Raw genomic sequence first — 21361 nt, 5'->3', positions numbered from 1 at the left:
AGGGGTCCTCCTCTGTCAGCTCCTCATTGTTTCTTTCGTTCCAGTGGTGACTCTGCCTTTCCAGACCCACAGACCTGCTTTTTATACAGTTTCCCCCCATTCACACAGTCTGGCTGACAATCACACAGCAGAGTGGCTGTCCCGCCGGGACAGTCACCACAGCCAATCATTTCCAAGTGCGACATGCATCTCCAAGAAGACCCTGTGCAAGGAGTTGTAAACCCCGCCCTCACATCCTGTCCCCCCCAGACATACAGGTGCCTAAGGAGGGCTTCTGCCTTGAAGCCCGCAAAAAGACGGTGAACAAAGGAATCCAACCTGGTTTGGCACGTGGAGTAAAACAAAAGAAAGACTTTTACAAAAAGAAATGGTAAATAAACACAGCCGGAACCGAAATAAAACATATATGGTCTAGCGGGTTTAAGTTCGAGGCTACCAAGATAGCCTAAAACAATACCAAGGTTATTTAAGATAACTGCAGTAGGAAAAATAGGGTAGTTACCACTGCCAACAGCCAAGTCTTGATGAAAAGGGAGCGAAACAGTACTCCAAGAGAAACAGACAAAAAGGGATAACTAGTAACCCTTTCCAGTACTCTATGTAAGATAGGGTGTACTGGGTCTGTGGTTTTACAGAGGCTAATAAAGTTAATGGCAACTTTATATGTTTCTGGGAGACAGTAGTCAGTCCCAAAAAATGGAATCTGTGTTCGGAAGTCTAAAAGACAACCCTGTGTCATGCACTCAAGGTGCTGTGTAACACACAGCAAAAAGATGATGCCTGTGGAGTAGGTGAGGCTTCACAGTCTATGAACACAAGAACATGTTAAACACAAACAGCAAAACACATGTAAGAGTGGGAAAGAAAGGCTCACACTCTTACCAGGTGAAAAAAAAATCCTAGAAATCCAGCAAAGCTGCTGAGGAACTCAGTAGGTAAGGGAAATTAGCCATTGTGGAGAATTCTCCCTAACACTGTGCGCTCCACTATCCCCCGAGTTGCAATATGAGTAGTGTTGTATCTTACCTCAGTAGGAGTGTTGGGGTTGCGTAAGGGCGTCATCATGTATGTGCTCAGAGGGTAGGCACAGTCCCCTGTAGAGGTGAGAAAGGTTGTCATTGTCATTTGTTGACAGTGTCTTTTGGTCTGTGTGCATCATGCATGCACGTGTGCATGGCCATTCATACTCACCAAAGAGCCATGTATTGCCATGCCTCCAAGCTCCCAGGGCCCGGTGTAGAAGGGACATCCTGAAGATGTAACTATCATGGGTGCTGCCAGGATAGTTGAAATATAGTTCATTAATGATGCCCTTGGCATCACACACAACCTGAACAGTGATGGACTTCCAGTGTTTCCGGTTGTGGTAGATATGCTCTGTTGCTTAAGTGGACATAGAGCAACGTGTGTGCAATCAATGGCACTTACCACTTTTGGGAAGTCCGCCACCCCATACAAATTCTGGACCATTGCTTGCCTTTCTGCAGGTGTTCTGGGCATATAGATATGCTGGCGGACAAAAGGACGTGCAGTTTTTATTGACAATGCCTGGTGTAGGCAGCGTGACTGCGTGGCATGTGAGATGCCACCAACTATGGTGGTGGTCCAGTGGAATGAGCCAGTGGCCACCAACTATGGTGGTGGTCCGGTGGAATGAGCCAGTGGCCAGAAAATGCAGTACAGTGAGCACCTTTTTCAAGGGGCTCAGTGCTTGGGACCACATGGTGGGTGATATGAGGTCACCTTCCCACTCAGTGACCAGGTCTAGGATGATATGTGGGGGAACCTATACCTGCCATAGACCTGGTCATCAGGCATCCCAAAAAGGCTTGTCCCTGGGTGGAAGATCCGGGCCCTGGCAATCCTCTTCCTCCTGTGCTGTCCCAGGATGACTGGTGCAACAAATGGTGCATTCCTTGTGCCTGTATACGTGCGTTTGTTGATCATGCATGCTTATTATGTATTTGTTTGTGTGCACGTTGATGTTTACTCCTGCTATCACGTGGCGTAGGTGGTTTGGGATTTGCACATGGTTTTTCATCTGTTCAATTTCATGAATACAGTTGTTTTGCACGTGCATTGGTGGTGCGATGGTTTGACCGTGGAATAACCTCGTAACGCCCACATTTTTGCTTGTTCTTCAGCAGTTCACGTATACTGCCCCCTTTTTAGGTGGCTACAATGGCCGGGCTGGGCCTTCCCTTGGAGTCTTGCGGAAGGCATCAATGGGGTCACAGAGATGTGTTCGACCGGTGCAGATTCCTTGCAAGTACCAGGTAAGCCCCGCGTATTGTTTTCCATGAATCCACGAATTAGGACTTGCACACTATATTGTGCACATGTCCCATTTTTGCAGCGCAGATTATTCCATGAATCAGGCCCTTTCCCTTCTTTCCCTTAGACCTACTTTTCTGTTCTAGTTCTTCAGAAATCTTAATGCATTAAGTGACCTCACTCTTGTCCTGGTTAGAATAACTATTTCTGAGTTGACTCTCAATACCCCTCTCCCGTTCCATAGGATTTATGAGAACAGGACCTTCATACTGTGTCTCCTCAAACTCAATTACTTCCATCGTAGAATGGGAAATAAAGACCTGTTTGTCTTCATCGTTTTCCCCTGCCACAGGTCTGATTAAGAAGATTCCCCTTTACCTGCATAGATTTTAGTAAAGCAATTTGTTGTTCTAGCTTTACTTCAATCCCCTCACACTTGTTCACAGCATTTTTTAACAATTTCTCACGCACAAAATGCTTAGGCGTAGAAGACATAGAAGAGCTGCTAACATTTCGCATATCGATTTCATCAAATAGACTTAGCGCCTCCTGAGTAAGGGTCGACGTTTCTGTAAGAGCTTTTCCTGCCACCCTCTCTCTAGTCTCCTCCCTGAAATATGGAGGACTATGTAAACGAGGTGTGACAGACAAATTCTCCATTGAGCACTCCACCCCACGTATAGTCAATAAAGGAATTACAACTTCCTGTCTAATCAGAATTGTCACGTGTGACCTTTCCTCATATCTACAATTCATCTCTGAATGTGTAGAAACATCCAACAGGAGCCATTCCTCCTGAACCCCAGGGTCAACCATTTCAGACATTACGATCTCGGGTGATAATACATTTTGTTATTATCTGAACTGTCTCAACTAACTCTGCTGAAATATGCGCCAAGTAGTTGACGATGTCTTCAATCAGTTTAGCTCCTAAATACACTAATGATGTTTTGAGATTTTCCATTTGAGTCTCCAACTCCATTTCATTAGGTGATTTATGCACCAGAAAGAAATGAGTGGTTTTTGGGTCTACCTTCACTTAAGTTTCCACTCTAGGTACTCTTATCGTCTTCTACGTGCAGGTTCTCAGATGTCACTGTTGATATGCACACGTGGGGGACTCCACATATTCAGCTATGCTCACCATCACTTCATCATCAAGGCTGGTTTCAGTTGTTTTCATGTCCACTAAATTATCATCTTTCATTGATGAGTTGTTCATCGCCCTCGTCACCATGACACCTGATGGTGTGACAGCAATGCGATTTGGGTGCTTCGCGTGCAGCACTGGCATGCTGTTTCAGTGCCACTTCTGTACGTCTAAGTGCCTTTTATGCCCCAAGTAGACAGTTAAAAGGAAGCAATCCCACAGTCACTGTTGCTGGGAGTTCTAGGCACTGGAGTCCGGTAGATACAGCTCACAGCTTCAGCAACCAGCAGAGACAGAAAGCACAGAGCAGTGCCAGAGGTGACAATTAATTCAAAACCTTCCAGTCATCACCTCTTTTGTTTTGCTATTAAATATGTGTTCATGATAAACAGTGAAATCCGCTCTAATTAAAGTGATCAGGCCGCTCATAGCCTACCTTAAACAAAAGTAATTGCAAACTTCAGGCACACAATGTAATGGTCCCATGCAAATTCTGCTGTCAGATGAGTGTGATGAAGGCACACTATGTGATTTCTATCAAAATTATTCTTCACACCACTTGTTTGCATTTTAGTTTTCCTGAACAATTCCAAGAAACTACCTCTAGAATTTCTACCTGCTTCTCCTTCTCATTAGGGAAATTGTATGATATGGGACTGCACCGTGCTCAATAGCCAATACCAATTTTCATTCCCTTTCAGAGAATCAATTCTTCCTTCACTCTATGAATTGAAGCCCTTTTTTTACCTGTATGGTGCTTATCTTCAAAGGTAAAACAGCTGATTGATTTGCAGATAGTTCCCAATTTTCTAATGGTAATTTGGCCATCATTTTATATTCTATGTTGTTTAACCCTTCATTATCTTTTAGGTCATGGGTCGGGTAAAAAAGTATGGCCATTTTTCAGAGGGCATTCACCTGCTTAAGAATCACAAACATAATAGACCATGTGGGGAAATGCATGTGACTAGGATTAAGAAATTAAACAAATGCCATGAGTAATTTTACTTATCTGTGGAATCCTATGTAGAAGGTAGAAGATTTTTTGGTGCTATGGTATATTTCTGCATTTTGAAGGTTCAGCACAAAAAAGACAGATTTATCTTGGCTGATTTTCTGTGCGCTGAAATATCATGTTCTGAACCCCTACACATGTTCCCCTACCTCTCTCACACAGACACTCCCTCCCCCACAAACACACAGTTAGCTAACTTCCGAGAATTCTCTCACATGGCTGCATCTGTCAGCCCCTGCTTGCACTTCCAAAGATGTGCGGGTGCACCAAGAGGAATGTAGCATCACAGAATATTCAGTGAGAGGGGGGCTTTGGTTATGGGCTAGTGAGGGAAGTTAATGGGTTTGTATGATCGATTTAGAAAGACCTACTAACGGTCTTACAAAATCGATCATAAATGTGGGCAGAAACAATAAATTGGGTAATTCACTTAGGACTGATTTTTGACTTGTTCAAGACCTGTTATCTTTTCCTTGAAATACTCAACTAAAAATCAGTTGTTTAGCTTGCACAGAATTGATTGCCCCTTAATGTATGCTTACACAGGCTAATCTCCAAGGGGATTCCTCTTTTGGTTCTTCTTTTATTTGAACCATGTTTGTATTATTACATCTACTGCTTCATTTTAGGGATCATCAAACATATTGCAAGCTAAGTTGTAGGTACATTATTTTTTTCTTGATCCTTCATTCTTCTATTCTGGATTTGATCTCTTCTTTTGATTGTTCTTATATGTTGAGTGAAAAGGGACGCATTTTGTCGCAAGATAATTAGAATCTTCCTACTTGGATCTTTGCTCTGAGATTTTTTCTTATGTTATCCTAGTTTATAAATGTTTGGTCTTAAATTACCCTAACAGAATTTGTTTTTAGACATCTTCGAAGATCTGCCATGAGAAATGTCATCACATGAAAGCTTCAGATTTCATCCCACTCTTCGTCACCGGATGGCACTCTGCTGCCACATGCTGGGCTCTTCAAAAACAGAAGTCATCTTTCTCCCAGCTCCCAACGCGATCCCTACCTTCCCTTGCCTATTTCTACCTATCTGATCATCTTGCTCCCTCACGCAAGGTTTGCAGTCTCATGGTCCTCTTTGATAGTGATCTATAAATGATGAATTCAACACTATCACTGTTCTGATGCTCAAATTAACCTCATCAACATCTGGAACATTTGTCCTTTTTTTACTAACAATTCTAAACACGAAAATGAATCTCCACTATTGTGCTCAGCAATCTGGACTACTGCTCAAGGCTTTCATTTTCCTTCCTCTCTACTCCTTGCTCACCCACTTCTACCTACCAACAAATGGTGATTACCTTTCCATGAACTTCCACTCTCTTTTCAAGTTATTTCACCAAGTCTCCAAAGTTACCAATGGATTTTCCCTGAGTACATGTCTGATTGTCTGTCTGTTTACCCACCATCTCATTCTCTCTGATCCTCCTCTCCAATATCATGTCTGTTTTTTAATGGGAGTCATTTCTGATTGTATTGACATCTATGTTCTTCAATTAAATAAAAACACAAATATGCCCCTGTTACGTGTAATGCACGCTCTCTGTGATGACGAAATTCCTGCAGGAAACAAGCAATGACAATGTATGCCTTCAAATAGAAGACTGACCCCCACCTTGATGGATGCCTCCGTTACAACTGCGCTCTTTCTACTTTTACCCATAAGATAACAGCACGTTCACCTCACTACCTCCTACAATCTACAATCAGAGAGAGAGAGCGAGAGAGGGTAGAGAGAGATACAGTGAGAGAGAGAGAGAGAGAGAGAGAGAGATAGCGAGAGAGGCTAGAGAGAGATACAGTGAGAGAGAAAGAGAGAGAGAGAGAGAGAGAGAGAGAGAGAGATGGATAGCAAAAGAGAGAGAGGGAGAGATGGATAGCAATAGAGAGAGAGAGAGAGAGAGAGGGAGAGAGCGAGAGAGTGAGAAAGAGAGAGAAAGAAAGCTAAAGAGAGAAAGATAGTTAAAAGATAGACAGAAAGGGGGAGAGAGAGTGACAGAGAGAAAGAGAGGGAGAGGGGAGAGAGAGAGACTGTGGAGGGTTTTGACCCATGTGGAATCATTAGACGGGGTAAATGTGGGGATTAAGCTGTCGCTGCCCATCATTTTACCCCAGAACAAAAATAAATCATTGGAGTGGGTAAAGATGGGGATGCGCTGTCGCCGCCCATCATTTCATCCCAGAATCCAGGAGAGCTGCGCAGTTGTGAGCACACCAAAATGGTTACCTAACTTGCCACCCACCAGTGTAAAGAAAGGTCTTTGTTAACAAAATCCACTCTTACTGGTGTCAAAAAGTTGCTGAAATCGTGACTCATTGGACCACTTTAAAGATTCAACCTTTTTGTGGGGTTCCACATAACCATCTTACTGTAAGGAGCCCCATCAAAACAATGTTAAGCAAGGATTTACTACCATGTAAGAACCATTCCTGTTTAGAATGCATTAATCCAAGAAAGATCCCAAAATTGCATGCAGTACCAACAAAATCCTCAAGGCGGCACTGGCGGTCTAAACTCTGACAGGAGAGCTGTCTTGCAAAACTGTCTAGTGCAAAGAAAGGGGTCTCATTTCATCAAAAGTTCAAAGGGGTTGCCTGTCCTGAGAACTCTTGACACTTCAGAACTCAACACAAGAAGCCAGGAAATCACAGGGTTCTGTTAATTAAATGCAAAGTGGCTCCCTGGCCTCCTGATGTCAGCTTCCCAGAGACCACACAATGGCCCCTCTCCTCTGAAAGGAATATGTTGATTTTTACTGTTTTACTGTCAACAAAGGCCTGCCTGCCAGAAGACATGTGACTGACCCACCCAAGTCTTGGAGGCGGACTCCAACACTCTGAGGACTGAATTGAAAGTAAAATATATATTTTACAAAAACACTGATAACTCTTTGTAATCAAATGACAGAAATGTATAACTTTGAGAGACTTAATTTAAAAAATGTACCTTTAATTCAAGCCCAAACTCCAAATTGTGGGATATTCTGGGACAAAACCCTGCTGTTTATTAATATTACAGACTCCCTGTTTCAGCTAGACAAACGAAAATGCATTGGTATGTGGGTAGATATGTGAGGAACAGTTGTATAAAATTTAATGAAGATCCAATGTTGTTTAGCACATTAAAAAGTGCTAAAAGTTGCCATTTTTGAATGCAAGCTCTTAGAAACAGCAGATTTGGGACAGAGTATACCTCCTGTGATATGTGACATGGGTATGTAATTTCAAACAACTGTGTAACTGTGAAATATGTATTTTGATCATATATAGATTTGGGTGCACAGATGACAGGGGAGTTTTTTCAAGAGATCATAAATGGCTGACATCACTCTGACACAACTTAGCTCCCCCAATCAGGGGAGAAATGAAAGCTGGACCAATGACAAGTGAGAGGGGCAAGTTTAGTTATGACCAACACACACACCCACTTGCAGAACATATAAATGGACCACTGAAACTTAGGTAGAGACATTCATTTCCATCTGCAGCGGACGCTCTGCCGGAAAAATCCATACTTACCTCCATCAACCTTCAAGGAGCCAACACTTAGACTCCAAGATAAACAGAGACTACAGAACCTTAACCAAAAAGGCCACTGCCAGCAAGAGTATTTGTCAACAGGCCTGAAAATCTTTTTGCAACTGAACTCTTCAGACAGCCTGCTGACGCCGTCTGAATTTTGCCAAGAACTTTTGCAAGAACCCAGTGACAGAAATATCCAAAGAGAAGGCAGGACCTGACCCAGAGAACCGGTGCCTAGCAGAGACCAGGCCATTGTATCCAGAGTGCTGACCCCGATGCTGTGAGCAGTTTCATAGGCCAGGCGCTGTGAGCGGAACTCGGGAAGACCTGACCAGACTGAAGTCCGTGACCAAGTCGCTTTCCGGTTCAAAATCTCTTGTGAGTACTCAGCAAAACTCCGAACACATCTCTTAGTTAAAATCATATAATTCAATCCATTTTTAATCTAAGTAGAACTGCAGCTTAGCAATTGTGTTATTCTGCCATCATTTTTAAAGCTGAAAAAGTGTTGCGTTTAAAATTTGCAAAACCAAAAACGACCTTCACTAAATCGCTCATATCTCCGCGACCGTTTGTCTTAGAGACTTGCGGTAACTTTCATCTGAAAGCTTAGAATCTTAGCTTTTAATCGCACCAAGAACCACATTCCTAGCCCGTATAGTTTTACCGCAATCGCGGAACACGCATTCGCGAATTTTGCCGCGATTTGCAAATTTCTTCACGTGTAAAAATCTGCTGCTGCTTGCCTTCCATTTGCCAGAAATTCGTTTAACCTGCTAATCATCCCTGAATCATTGCTAGTGTGAGCCTGGACTAATATTAACTAGTTACCACTCACCCTGAACCTCTAGAGGGAATTAAAAGCAATTTAGCATATTTTTCACTTAATTGCCAGCACATATAAAAGCATTTTGCCTGTGTTTTCAACGTCTGTAGTCTAAGTTGCTGGGTGAACTGAATCACATTTAATTGCATTTCTGAGAACTGTGTGCCTCCCTTTCATTTCCTTGCATTGCATAAAGGGGGGGGGGTGAATTGTACAAGAAAGTGATTACATTGTCTTTGCTGAAATCCTATCAAGTTCTTTTCTTTACTGCATTTCATTCCACATTGCATCCATTTGAAACCATAAAAGTATTGTTGCTATCTTATCCATTTCATGTCAACTCCTTAGTGATTATCAAGAAGTGTGCTTGTGCCAGATTCTCTGTTGTTAATCTTGATCATCTCACATTAAGTGTGATATTCAATTATTAATTTATTATAAAGCGTGATCTATATATATTGTTTAAATTATCAATTAAACCTTTTAACTTGCAAAACAGAACTACTTCTTGGCTCAGTGGGATCAGGAGGATTCCAAGAGAGGGGTGTTATATAGGGGTAGTCATCCAGAACGAATGAACTGGATGTAAAGATATATCAATAAGGGTTTTCATTCAGTATTCTAGACTAGGCGTTGACTTGGCTGTAGTGCTGTAGTGCTGAATTGAATCCTCTTACAAGACACACACACACACAAGGAGCGAGAGAGAGATAGAGAGAGAGAGAGAGAGAGAGAGAGAGAGAGAGAGAGAGAGAGAGAGAGAGAGAGAGAGCAAGCTAGAGTGGTGCATAATGCAATGGATTAGGTTGGATATTAAGAGATTGTGAGACGCAAGCCAAGGAGACAGACTGGTAGACCAAATACTTGTAAAGGGGATGATACATTTCTTGGAGGGGAGCATTAAGTATACATTGGTAGGCTGGTCTCCAGGGTGTCTCGGTCTTAAAACTTCTAAGATGATACATACCTTTGGAAGCATGAATCCTCTGAACTTGGTGTCTCGGATCACAATGTGCGGCACCCCGAAAGGAAGAATGTCAGAAAACCGCTGGATCTCATGGATGGCGGCATCAGTGTACGGCATTCGGCTCCTGTCCAGAATGGTGGGAAGACGGTCTCGTCCGATCACAGAATCAATCTCGGCAAGCACCCTTGCTATCGTCAAGAACATGAAAAGTGTATAAGGACATCTGATATTCCATGTCATTCCCACTACAAATGCATTATAGAAAAGGTGTGTCATTTATTAACGTGACTTTAATATTGATTATAGGTTAATAAAGTGTGCTTGTGCATGCGTGCATGTGTGTGTGTGTGTGTGTATATATTCGCTAAGAAATTGTATGTCAGGAATATGAAATTACCCTTGGCAGCAATGTGCCTGACACTGTGCCCAACCTGCATCAGGTCTAGGCATGGGCGATTGACCGACAGGCTGCAGTTACATATACACACATCTTTCCCTGTAAATTCCCTGTTCCTTCTATGTGAAATTTGCACAAATGCAGTTCAAAAGAACTTTGTTAATCAGCCCATATGCAAAGTTAGCCTTTGCATGGGTAGGTTGGAGAACGGTTTTAGGATTCAGGTCCCATAGGTTTTTGTTCTGTTGGGGTCTTTGGGGTTTTTAACACCAGTTTGTAGGTCTTAATGTGTCTCCATGTTGCTAAATATGGATCATGAATGGCAGGCTGAATAAGGATAGGCAGTCAGAAGACACAGCTCATGGAACCCACCTTATGGTCTGCCATCTGTCCAATGAAATAACATGATACATAATTCAGAAGAAATAGCTCATCAGACACAAGTGTCTCTACTTTACACAGAGCTTAGAATTATCCACAAGAAAAAGTGTATGACACTGCACTGGTCAACCGAGAACTGAAAAATTACCATCTGTTTCCAGGTTGTAAATTAAGAGGTTATTTGTTGTTTATTTATATCTAAAGCATGGATAGCTAAGCGATGTACATAATACATGAAATGGTCCATAGAATGATATGATAAATTACAACACAGTACAGAACAACACGACATAGAGCAAAAGACAACTATAAGAAAATAGAAAATATAAAGATGATTCAAATAACTGTATGTAGGAAAGCCTTTCAAATGAGAAATTTGCAAGACAAAAATTAAAATGTACTATAGATACGGCTAATAGGAGAATAAGGGAGGCACAGATAGAACACCACAAATGTACACAGAAATGTCTTTTAATCAGAACTAGGCAGGAACGTGAAAGCTTCAATTACTAAAGTGGGGACGGACATATCCCATTTAATCAGAAAATTGAAGAGGCCAGTCTTTTGGCCATCATCTTAAATGTGGTACCTTCAATTTCAGGGTGCTTTTTGATGAGGAGCAGCGAGTGTTTTATCGTTGTGCTGACCGTCTCTGTGCCCGCCATGAACAGACTAAGTGCACTGAAGATCAAATTTTTCATGGAGTATTCGGTAGAGGGGTTGCCTTTATCCTTGTGTTGAAAATAAACAAAAAATATACATTGAAATTTACAAAGAGCAACTTGTGGGTAAAATAATCAGAATTGTTAGCACACAGTTTGAAAAGAAAATATTGAATAAACATCACAAGATAAAGAAAATGTTTATCTTATAAGACTGTTATACATGAGTGTTAATGCATTATAAACACAGTACCCAACTAACTAGAAGCTTTCTAATCAATTCCGAAAGGATAGAATTCTTAGTCAACCCACTGATTAACTAGACTCTTCCCTGCAATATCTAGCAATCCCCCCTGCAGCAGACATACAACCTATTAAATATCTTACTAACACCACACATGACAATCAAGGAAAAAGATGTTTGGATGTCAAAAATGGAAGTTGACTCGAAACCTTTAGTATAGCAAAGAGAATATGCAAATCGGTTTTAAGATTATTTTAATTATGGCAATCGATCTACCAGCAACTTGTGCAGTTTTGTGATCTGTGTTGACTTCTTCTGTCTTCTTGTTTAAGTCTCAATATGTTTAGTGGTCAACTTCTTAACATCCTCCACATGAAATAGCCCACATTTTCAAAAAAAGCCTGAAACCTTATATACCAGGCAATATCAACAAACGACATGGTTTTTACTGTAAATCATCAAGAGAAGTAAAGTCCCTTATATTTTCAAAATGTGCGTGAAAACGGCAAATCTATATTCAGTTTCCATGAGGATGGAAATAACAAGCATTAATAAAGCTGCTGCTCCATATTACATGCCACTTGCAGTCTCCTATGTGCAACCACATCCATCGCATGCACAGGCACGGCTAGGAATGTTCAGATATTGCAGTGACATGCCTAATGTAGCCTCAAAGACCCAGATACCGACATTATGGAGAAGATTCTCAAAACTTCTTTTGGTGCAAACAATGAGATGCGCTACCGCATGACAATAATTGCACCACAACACGTGTGCCATCCTTAAAATGCCATTTAAATGTGCACATCATTGATGCGCAGATTCAAACAGCCTGCTCTACCCATTTTGCACATTTGTGTGTCTGTGTGTTTTGAAGTGCCTCACGTATCCAGAAATGGTATGTACTTTAAAATGCGTAGAAAACAAAGCCATCCCCTGGCGCATGTTTGGTGCAGGCACAGAGAGGTGCACATCACATTGCACAGGGAATCCTGACCATGTGATGCATATTTTTTTAAATGGAACTACAACAGAATGTACCAACTGTTGCACTAGTTCCCCCAAAAGGGAGAAAATGCTTTTTTGTTTGTTTTGTTTGCCTGCATATGACAGTGATGGGACCATTAAGGGCTCATCAATGTGAAATGTGCCCCCCAGCACTCAGGTGAGTGATGGGTGACTGTACTACATTAGTGTCAGGAGCACGCACTTATCCTCCTTTCCACTACAGGAAATGTATACAGCCATATTATGTCTACCTGTACCCCCAAACTCCCCTTTACAAATTCTCTGTAATGAGGCAGATTGGAAAGAATTGTCAGCCATTTGTTCCAAACCAATTCACCTGGAACATGACCCCAGTGGAATTTCTGTGGTTTACCTATGGAAATTGTGCTAAAATAATACTAGTACCACGTATGACTATGAAAACTCACGGGAATGTCACTTTCCATGCATTTGATTTCTCATGTGACAAGGGCCAATTTTGGGTGGTACTCATCAATGCACAGATCACACACTTGTGGAAGCTGGTATTCTGTAACTGAAGCTGACTTATATCAAAATGTGTGACCCAAGCCTATAAATCGAAGCTTAATGGACCTAAACAAAGTGATCAATAAAGTGATTGCAAAATATTGCTGATGTATTCTCATCGATAATGTGACGGCAGAAATACCTGTTCATCACAGACCAAGACCTGGAAGATTTTATAAGCTGCCAAAAGTTCAAAAAGAAAACAATGCTAACAGGCCCATAATCCCTGCTAATAATACACGCACAGAGAGAATGGGCCTCATTCTAGTGGACCGGCACACTACGAGGCAGGGTCATGGAAGCACTGGCATCGTTGCTTCCGTGGTCCCCATGCCCATGGAGTCCTTTGGGACTCCATGGGAATGGGGACTTACAAAATTACCGGCGCCTGACTTCCTGGCCACAGGGGTTGTAATACCCTGGTGTTACCGGAAAGTCAGGCGGCAGTCATTTTTTTTCGAGTCTGCGGCAAGCCGCCGGTATCACCGGCAGTCTTACTGCTAGACTCGAAATGAGGCTCCAATGTCTTCATTTGTCTAGCGGCATCTTCACCCTATTGTCCAATAACTACCATCATTTAAAAAAAACCCACAGGTTCCTAACAGCTGATGCACCCTGATTTTAATCACAACAATTATCCACAATAATTGTTCACTAAATTAATGGTAGTTGATGCTCTTTAGATGGCTGCATAGATTTGCCTCAGTCCCCACCTGTCTGGCCTATCTCAAAAGGGGACACAACACTATGATTTAAAACCTTATTTCGCGTGGCAAGTTTCAAAGAATCAACATCAAACTGACACAAATTTAGTTCCCATCAAGTTGTATGTATATTGCACCCTGAGCATATAACGGGCAAATCGCTAATGTATCATCACTCCCACTTTTAACCAAAAACACGCTGACACTCACCCATAATGGAGAACTGAAAGGCACGTGATTAGCATCCCTCAATTGGCTTCAGTTTGTGCTTCTAGTGTTTCCCTGGTCTGTACTAGTAAATAGGAATTTATCGCATCGCTATTCCCTTCATCATTGTGTCATATTCCCTCCTCACCCTAAACATACCTTTCGTCTTTACCTTCAATATTCACAATGACTGTATCGTCACCATCTTGTATTCACTATTTTTCTTAGTTCTAGTTCAGGCCACTCTGTGTGAATCCAAATAAGAAGAGTGTACGCAATATTTAGTTGAATATATAACATTTCAAACTGCACATTACCATCTGTTTCTCTTCCAAGTTTATCTCCACACACCTGTAAATGTAAAATATTTGGGATTATTTCATTACCAGCAAAGCCTTTCAGTGTTTTTCGGACTTTTTATCACCATTCCCCACTTTGTTGCTTGCCTTTTTAATTAACGTGTCTCTCAACAGACAGAAATGCACACATACAAAGTAGGAATGTGTTTAACATTTACAATTTGGAGGGCATAAGGTGTAGATCCAGTGTAGCAACATGCACGCTCATCATATACTGTACAAGCCACTGTAGGTTGGCAGACGTGTGTCTACTCCATGCTCGAGAGACATACTAATTAGAAAGCAACAAAATGGTGCATGGAGATAAAATTGCTGAAAAACGATTTAAGTCTTTTTGCTATTCGAGAAGAGAAAGGCTGGTAGAATTAATCATGGGTCTTCATTTATTTTTGTTCTAACTCATTGTTTTGAGTAACTATTATAGCTTTATAAACCTGCAGTGAGGGCCGTACAGGGCGTTATAGGCCCCGAATACCGACGCGAGGGCCTTTAACGAGGTATGAGGGACCATAAGGCCCGGTACGGCCGAGCTGCAGGTCTATAAAGCTATTAGAACACCCTCACTTTTTAATTAAATTTGAATAAATGAGACATGTTGTAAGTACAACAAATTGCAAAATGGTAAATATATGTTGCAGACATGTTTTGTACTTCAATTGAAAACATGTTTCTTTTTTTTTGGGTGGTGGAAGGTGCTAGGGTGGGACGAGTATGGTACTAAAGTGGACTCAGGTGTGGGTATGCTTGCCTCCTGTTCTAATTAAGTTTCCTTCAAGTGTGCTTTTTTGCCCCCACTACACAACTGTTAGGCACTAGCTACTCCAGACAAATATGCAAGTTAACAAACTTCTGCAAGCTCCACATGCACATTTATTCAATTGCCAGCCATTTCATTAACTAACCTTTCTGTGGCCTTTTCCTCCATTGCCATTTTCATTTTCCACTAAACGTTCAAGTGACTGCCACATTTCCTCTCATTTACTTGGTAAATATAAACTTCTCCATACTTTCCCCTTAAGCTGTAGTGCAGCTCATTTTGAAACGCTGGGAAAGCGTTTCCTTTCCTTTCCTTTCCTTTCATTTTTTTTCCCTCTGTGAGCGTGACGCTGAGAAAGCCTTTCTTTTGCTTTCCTTTCATTATTTCATGTCCGTGAAAGCTGGGAAAGCGTTTCCATTGCTTTCCTTCCTGTCTTTACCTTCTGTGAGCCTATGGAGACGTTGCTCTACGAACGTGTATTTCGGCACAGAAAGTGAACTCTTTCCGTTCTGGAATACACATGCATCCGAACTACGGGCTGTAATCAATCTGCGGGCTATACCAGTGCGTATAGCCCACAGATTGATCAATCAGCAATGCCAAACACCCGCTAGGGTGTTCTAATCTTTTATGAGTAGCGTTTGACTATTTTTGCTGTAACTATAATACAGTGTGGAAAAGAAGAATGTGTCACTTTGAGGTTGATTCTCTGATACATCGCATAGGGCCTCATTACCCGGATGGCGGAGAACCATGGCGCTATTAGCGCCATGGTTCATGCCGGTAAAATACCGGCACCGCCTTGGAGGAAAGGGGAATTACTGCCCCATTCCAAGGTTGGAGGGGCGGTAATTCCTCCTTCCACCATTGCCCTTCCCCATTCCCATTTTTGCCCCATAGGGCATAATGGGAATGGGGAAGGTGCTAATTACGGCACCGCAAATTGCGGTACCGTAATTAGCTCCCTGGTCCCTTTGCGGGTTGGTTTTTAACGCCTGCAAAAAGCAGGCGTTAAATTCCCCAAACCGCAAAGGGACCTCGTAGTAAGGCGGTAAGGGTTTACCGGTACCGGTAAAATACTGGTACCGGTAAACCCTTACCGCCTACCGTGTAATGAGGCCCATAGTGTTGTGAACTACCATAATGTATTAAGGATACCAATAACTTCCTACAAATGAATGAGAAATTAAACCAATGGTGCCTTTTTCATGAAAACATTGTATAGGTTATGTTTAAAGTAACTTCGTTATACAGAAATGTACCCCATGATAATGGTATCATAATGCTTACTCGAGCTCTTAACAAAGATCCACAAAAACTACAACCACCAAAGTTCTCACCAACTTGGCACGACTAACCCTGGCATGCAACAACATTACATTCAATGGTGCCAACTAGATACAGGTACAGGGTACAGCCATGAGCACTCAAATGGCACCCACTATGCCAACATCTTCACAGTCAAAATAGAACATTGAATACTTTACAACTCCTCCAATAAACCTGTTGTTTGGCTCAGATACATTATGATATTGTTATAGTTTGGAATACAGAGAGAGAAGTACTTGAAGAATGTACAACGTTCATTAATAGTATCCAGCTCATCACCAAAAGTCACCAGTAGCAACACCTTGGAAAGTCCCGACATAACGATGTACTACTCTGGATTAGACAGTAACAGATCTGCACACTAAACCAACAGATGCCCATCTGTATTTAAACTGGAGATCCTGTGACCCACATCATATGAAAGTGGGCATCATCGACAGCCAGGCTCTGAGAATAAGATGCATATGCAGTGATGAAGACACTTGCAAAAAACATATAGAGGAGCTCACCACTCTATTCAGACTGCTTGGCTGTCCTTTGCACATCATGCAACAGAAGATTCAAAAATCGTTTAAATTACACATAGGAACAATTACTTGGAACACCAATATAAGAGAGAAATGTGACAAGATCCCACTGCTGGTGGATTATCATCCAGCAGAACTCAACATCCAAAAGATCAGTCAGGAAACGTTTCCGATTTTGCTCAACTCAGAATTATTACAAAAGGCTTTCCTCAAACAACCTGTTATTGCTTATCGCAGAGTTGCAAATTCATGTAAACCTATGTTAGGGCAAAATTACAACAAACTGTTACAAACGCGGCAGTGTTCTGCTGTGATTTCAAAAAGTGAATTGTATGTGACTACCTTTCACAAACCTCCTCTGACACAAGCTCTAGCACTGGTCGAACCTATAGCATCAAAGTTGCCTTACATGCAGATCATCCAATGTGGTTTACGGGATTCAGTGCCAATGTGAGACCTGCAACAACAATATGTAGATCATTCCACCAATGACCTTCTCACACTCTTCAGAAATCAGAAATCATTGATCATTAAACAGAGGGTGGAACAACAAGTAGCCAACCATTATAACCTTCCTTGCTTCATGCTGATTTCCTGTGTAGAGCAGGTCTTTAGGACAGAGCTCGTCGACTCCGGACAGAACTTCTGGATTTACCTATTAAAATCATTGCATTCTGGTGGAGTGAATTATTGTAACAATCTATATACTAGGAGTCTGTTACAATTCAGGTGTAATATAAAGAATAAAAAAGATTTTCATTTAATGTAATGGGTTTAGCGCAGTGTGTTTTAGCTCTCTGATCTTTCTGCGAGTGCACACGAGGACTTTTGACAACTTTTTAACCATGCACAGTAGGTTATAGCTCTCTTTCTATACATTGGAGCCTTGATCACAGGACACTACACTAGCCATAAGCTTCTATACAGTGGATATAGTGTGTCCCACCCTTAAGTCATTTGTGGAAATATTATACAGTGAGTTATTCCACTGTTGTTTATACCTGTTGGGACCTACCCCTTGTTGCTTCTGAACCTCATCGGCACCACCAGCTGAGCTAACAATCCTGGACTGTTCTTAAGACCGAGTTCATTCCAGATTCCAAACAGAACCATGGTAGATCATGCGTTTTGTCAAATGCAGCACTGTAACTTGAGTGACCAGAGCAGCCACTAAGAAAAACATTTTATTCTACTTGAGGGAGGCTGAAGCGGAAACATTGTAGGGTAAATACATGTGTTGACCAATTGTGGAATGATCTGTTTGAGGTATAAGTCTATTGTATATTTATATGTACTATTATTTACATTTGTGTTTTTCATTCTTTCTGGTAGTGTCCCCAATCTATGGTTATCCCCATGCACAATATTGCATTTGAAGTGCCTTGCAAGCCTTCTAGAAAGTAAGCAACACTCTTCCCTTTCATGGTCCCTATACTGGAGCATCGTTCTTTTCTGTCACTGCTCTGTGATTTAACACGTCTTTACTATCCTCCTCAGGCACTATCATTTATCTTCCTGACACATATTTCAAAATTCATGAGCAAGACCTTTTCACTTTCACGAATGTGTATTTCCGTACAAGGTGTTGTGTTGTTTGCCCATAGTATAAAAAGGTTAGAGGCCCTTAGAAGGATATGATTATGCACAAAAAGGTCAAATTGAGTATTACCCAGACATCTTAATGTAAATGGAAGAACAGAATGGGTTTCCTGTAGCATTGGGCAAAATTAACCTTATGTGAGCCAACATCCCTATGTGTGCTGTTATATCGCCCAACAGAGCTCAGGAAGGGTCATTACGATGGGACAACGATCTTGCCCCAAGTTATACCCAAAGCGGAAACGAGGTCCATGGGTTGGTAAAGGGTCATCATAACAAGCGATAATAACCCCTGCACAGGTCTTTAAGGATGTTATCACATTACACGAATAGCAATTAAGGGTTTGGTGTTGAGGTGGCAAAGTCAAATATGTTATTTTAATAGTGAGTAAAGTACACAGACCATATTAGTAAATTAAATGTGGTTTTATTATGAAATGATTAATTTGGTTGTCTTCATAAGGTAAGTATTTTAATTGTAAACAGGGTTGGACTGGAACAGGTTTAGCATAACTCGAATTAGATGCAATGTTAAAGTGAACGTTTTTTCTTTACAAAAGTGAAAGCTCTGGGTCATGTTTAGGTTTTACCTAGATGTGTTAAATAAGGTTGGAGTCTCTTGTTGAAAGGAATCCAGCAGAGAAATAGCATTGTAGTTTCTTGTATACAGAGAATTATTTTTTGGTTGTTTCTCCTGCCACGTTTTGGAGTGAGATTGTCTGGACTGCTGTCAATGCCAGTTGGTTTTGACTGCTTTCCAAACAATTTGATTGGCTGGGATGTCATGATGACTCCTATTTGCTGATATACATTACTCACCTGAGAAGGGGGGAAAGGATAAATCGGGTGACATGCTCCCTCTTTAGTCTTATAACACCCCACCAGAGTCGATATCATGCTTACCTTCTCCATCTTAATAAGGAAGCAGTCAATAAAGTCCCGGGGAGAATCGGTATCAAGAGTCTCTTGATTGATTTTCACTCTTTTTTGGACAAACATTTCTAGATCAGTCATCACTTGGTAAATTGTCCTATGTAATCCCGGCAAATATTTCATGATGCCTGTGTACATGGTGTAAAGCTATGAAGAATTGGAGAAAAGGCAGAATGTAAGTTTGGTTCATGATAAGAGGAATTGATGGATGACTAGCTACATCTTAGAAGGTTCTAAAAGGAGACATGTCTATGGTTATGACACAACCAGCAGTGGTTAAATAATGCATGGTTAACAAGATTATATTTCATACATATACAATCTTCTACATAATTCAAAGGAATGATGTTAATACAGTGAGTTGCAGATTTGAGCTACCTGTAAGAACAAATTTGATCTTTTCATTTCCAGTCTTAGGTCCAACAGTGCTGCACTAGTGTTACAAGAAACGGGAAAGAGGATTCTCTTTTACAGGTCTGGCCACAGAACTGTGGGACATCCTACCCAGACCTCTTTGCCTGGAAGAGAACCAACTGCCATTCAGAAAACAGCTCAAGACTTTTTTAAAATCAACCACTTTGAAAGAAATGAAAAATAATAGCAACCTACTAAAAAGCTGCATAACAGGAACGTTTTAGATAATTTATTACAAGCATTTTGTGAAACTCTTTGCACTACATTCTTTTGGAAATGAAGATCACTCATGGAACATCTTCTGTGTGGCATTGGTCTGCACCTTTAATCTCAGTGAAATCTACCACCAAGAGCAAGGAAGTGACAACACCCTCACCCCCACTTTCCACCCCGCCATCTCTCAACTAAATCTGCACTTCTAATATCTGGCATCCTTACACCACCCACACTCCTACAGATGATATCCTAGGTCTAGTGAAGTTAACAAATTCAGGCCATATCCATCTTCGGTCAGCAATCATGCTTTTTACACTCCACAAATTGGGCGTTGCCCACATGGCTAACTTGCCCAGTCGATACCAACCACTCATAGATTTTAATATTAACACACAGGTAATGTGTACTTTCTCGGGAGGATAGCTCATGGACCACGCGCTCGCCATGAAAGCAAGACGACACGGGACAGCAAACGTTCGATCCCCAGGTTCATGCGAAGAAACGTCTGGGTATTACGCGCATTAAATAAACAACTTTACTTATGCTTCCAACCTGCAGTCATCAACAACAAAGGATTCTGCATCTGCCTTCCTGCTATCTGACTAACACATCCTCATCTCCTTTTTTACTAAGCAATGCGTAGCAAGCTCAGCGTCATTTGCAGAAGAGCGTTATAGAAGGTCACTTTACAATACACACCATTTACAACAGTAGCAACATTTATTTGATAGCAAAAGTCTTTACAAACACATTGCAGGTTTTCTTTGGTAAAACTCAATATGAGCATATTATACATCATAAAACACCCTAATGTAATCATAGAATTCAAAGGAATGTGAGTCCAATATATTGAGCTATAGATATGAACTACTTGGAAGTGTAATTAGTTTTCATTTGCAACAGCAGCAACATGTGTTGTATAGCAAACCACTTTGCAACAAAGTCACATGCTTAATCAGACAAAATTAGAAAAAGAGCACATCATATACCATAAATCATCTGAAATAAATAAAAACTTAGCAACTGCATTTTGTCTATATTGATCAAACCAATACCCTTCAGGCAGGCAGGAACTACCTACATATGCATAGAAACCAAGTAAGTAAGAGCTGGGCAAGGCTCATGATCTACTGGAATTCCAGCCACTCCATACATAATTTGCGATGACAAAATTAATCCCTTATTCAGTGAAGGTGGACTTGATCCATCTGTGCCTCAAGTGCTTGTGATTATGGCATAGGAGTGTATAATCTTTTCAACAGGGGTGCTATTGCCACTTATAGCCAGATCAAGGCCCCCCCATCCCTTGCAATGGCCAGTGA

General features: G+C 41.3%; 1 protein-coding gene across 2 annotated transcripts in view; it reads right to left on the bottom strand.

The window, feature by feature from the left end:
• The window catches only part of LOC138520918 (cytochrome P450 2A13-like), an 87966-nt gene that overhangs the window by 19908 nt on the left and 46697 nt on the right, over positions 1-21361 (bottom strand). Inside the window, exons 5-7 of one of the 2 annotated variants that reach the window (XM_069633345.1) lie at positions 19380-19556; positions 11142-11283; positions 9775-9962 (exon numbers count right to left, since the gene is read on the bottom strand). In XM_069633345.1, coding sequence (XP_069489446.1) covers positions 9775-9962; positions 11142-11283; positions 19380-19556 — 507 coding nt within the window. The remainder of the gene's footprint in view (positions 1-9774; positions 9963-11141; positions 11284-19379; positions 19557-21361) is intronic. The other variant, XM_069633346.1, reaches the window with a different exon arrangement.

Source organism: Ambystoma mexicanum, chromosome 13 (assembly GCF_040938575.1).
Source record: "Ambystoma mexicanum isolate Mex_15411 chromosome 13, UKY_AmexF1_1, whole genome shotgun sequence".
In the NCBI taxonomy this organism is placed as follows: domain Eukaryota; kingdom Metazoa; phylum Chordata; class Amphibia; order Caudata; family Ambystomatidae; genus Ambystoma; species Ambystoma mexicanum.
Note: the sequence above shows the minus strand (reverse complement) of the source record. Positions and strands in the feature narration are given on the sequence as shown.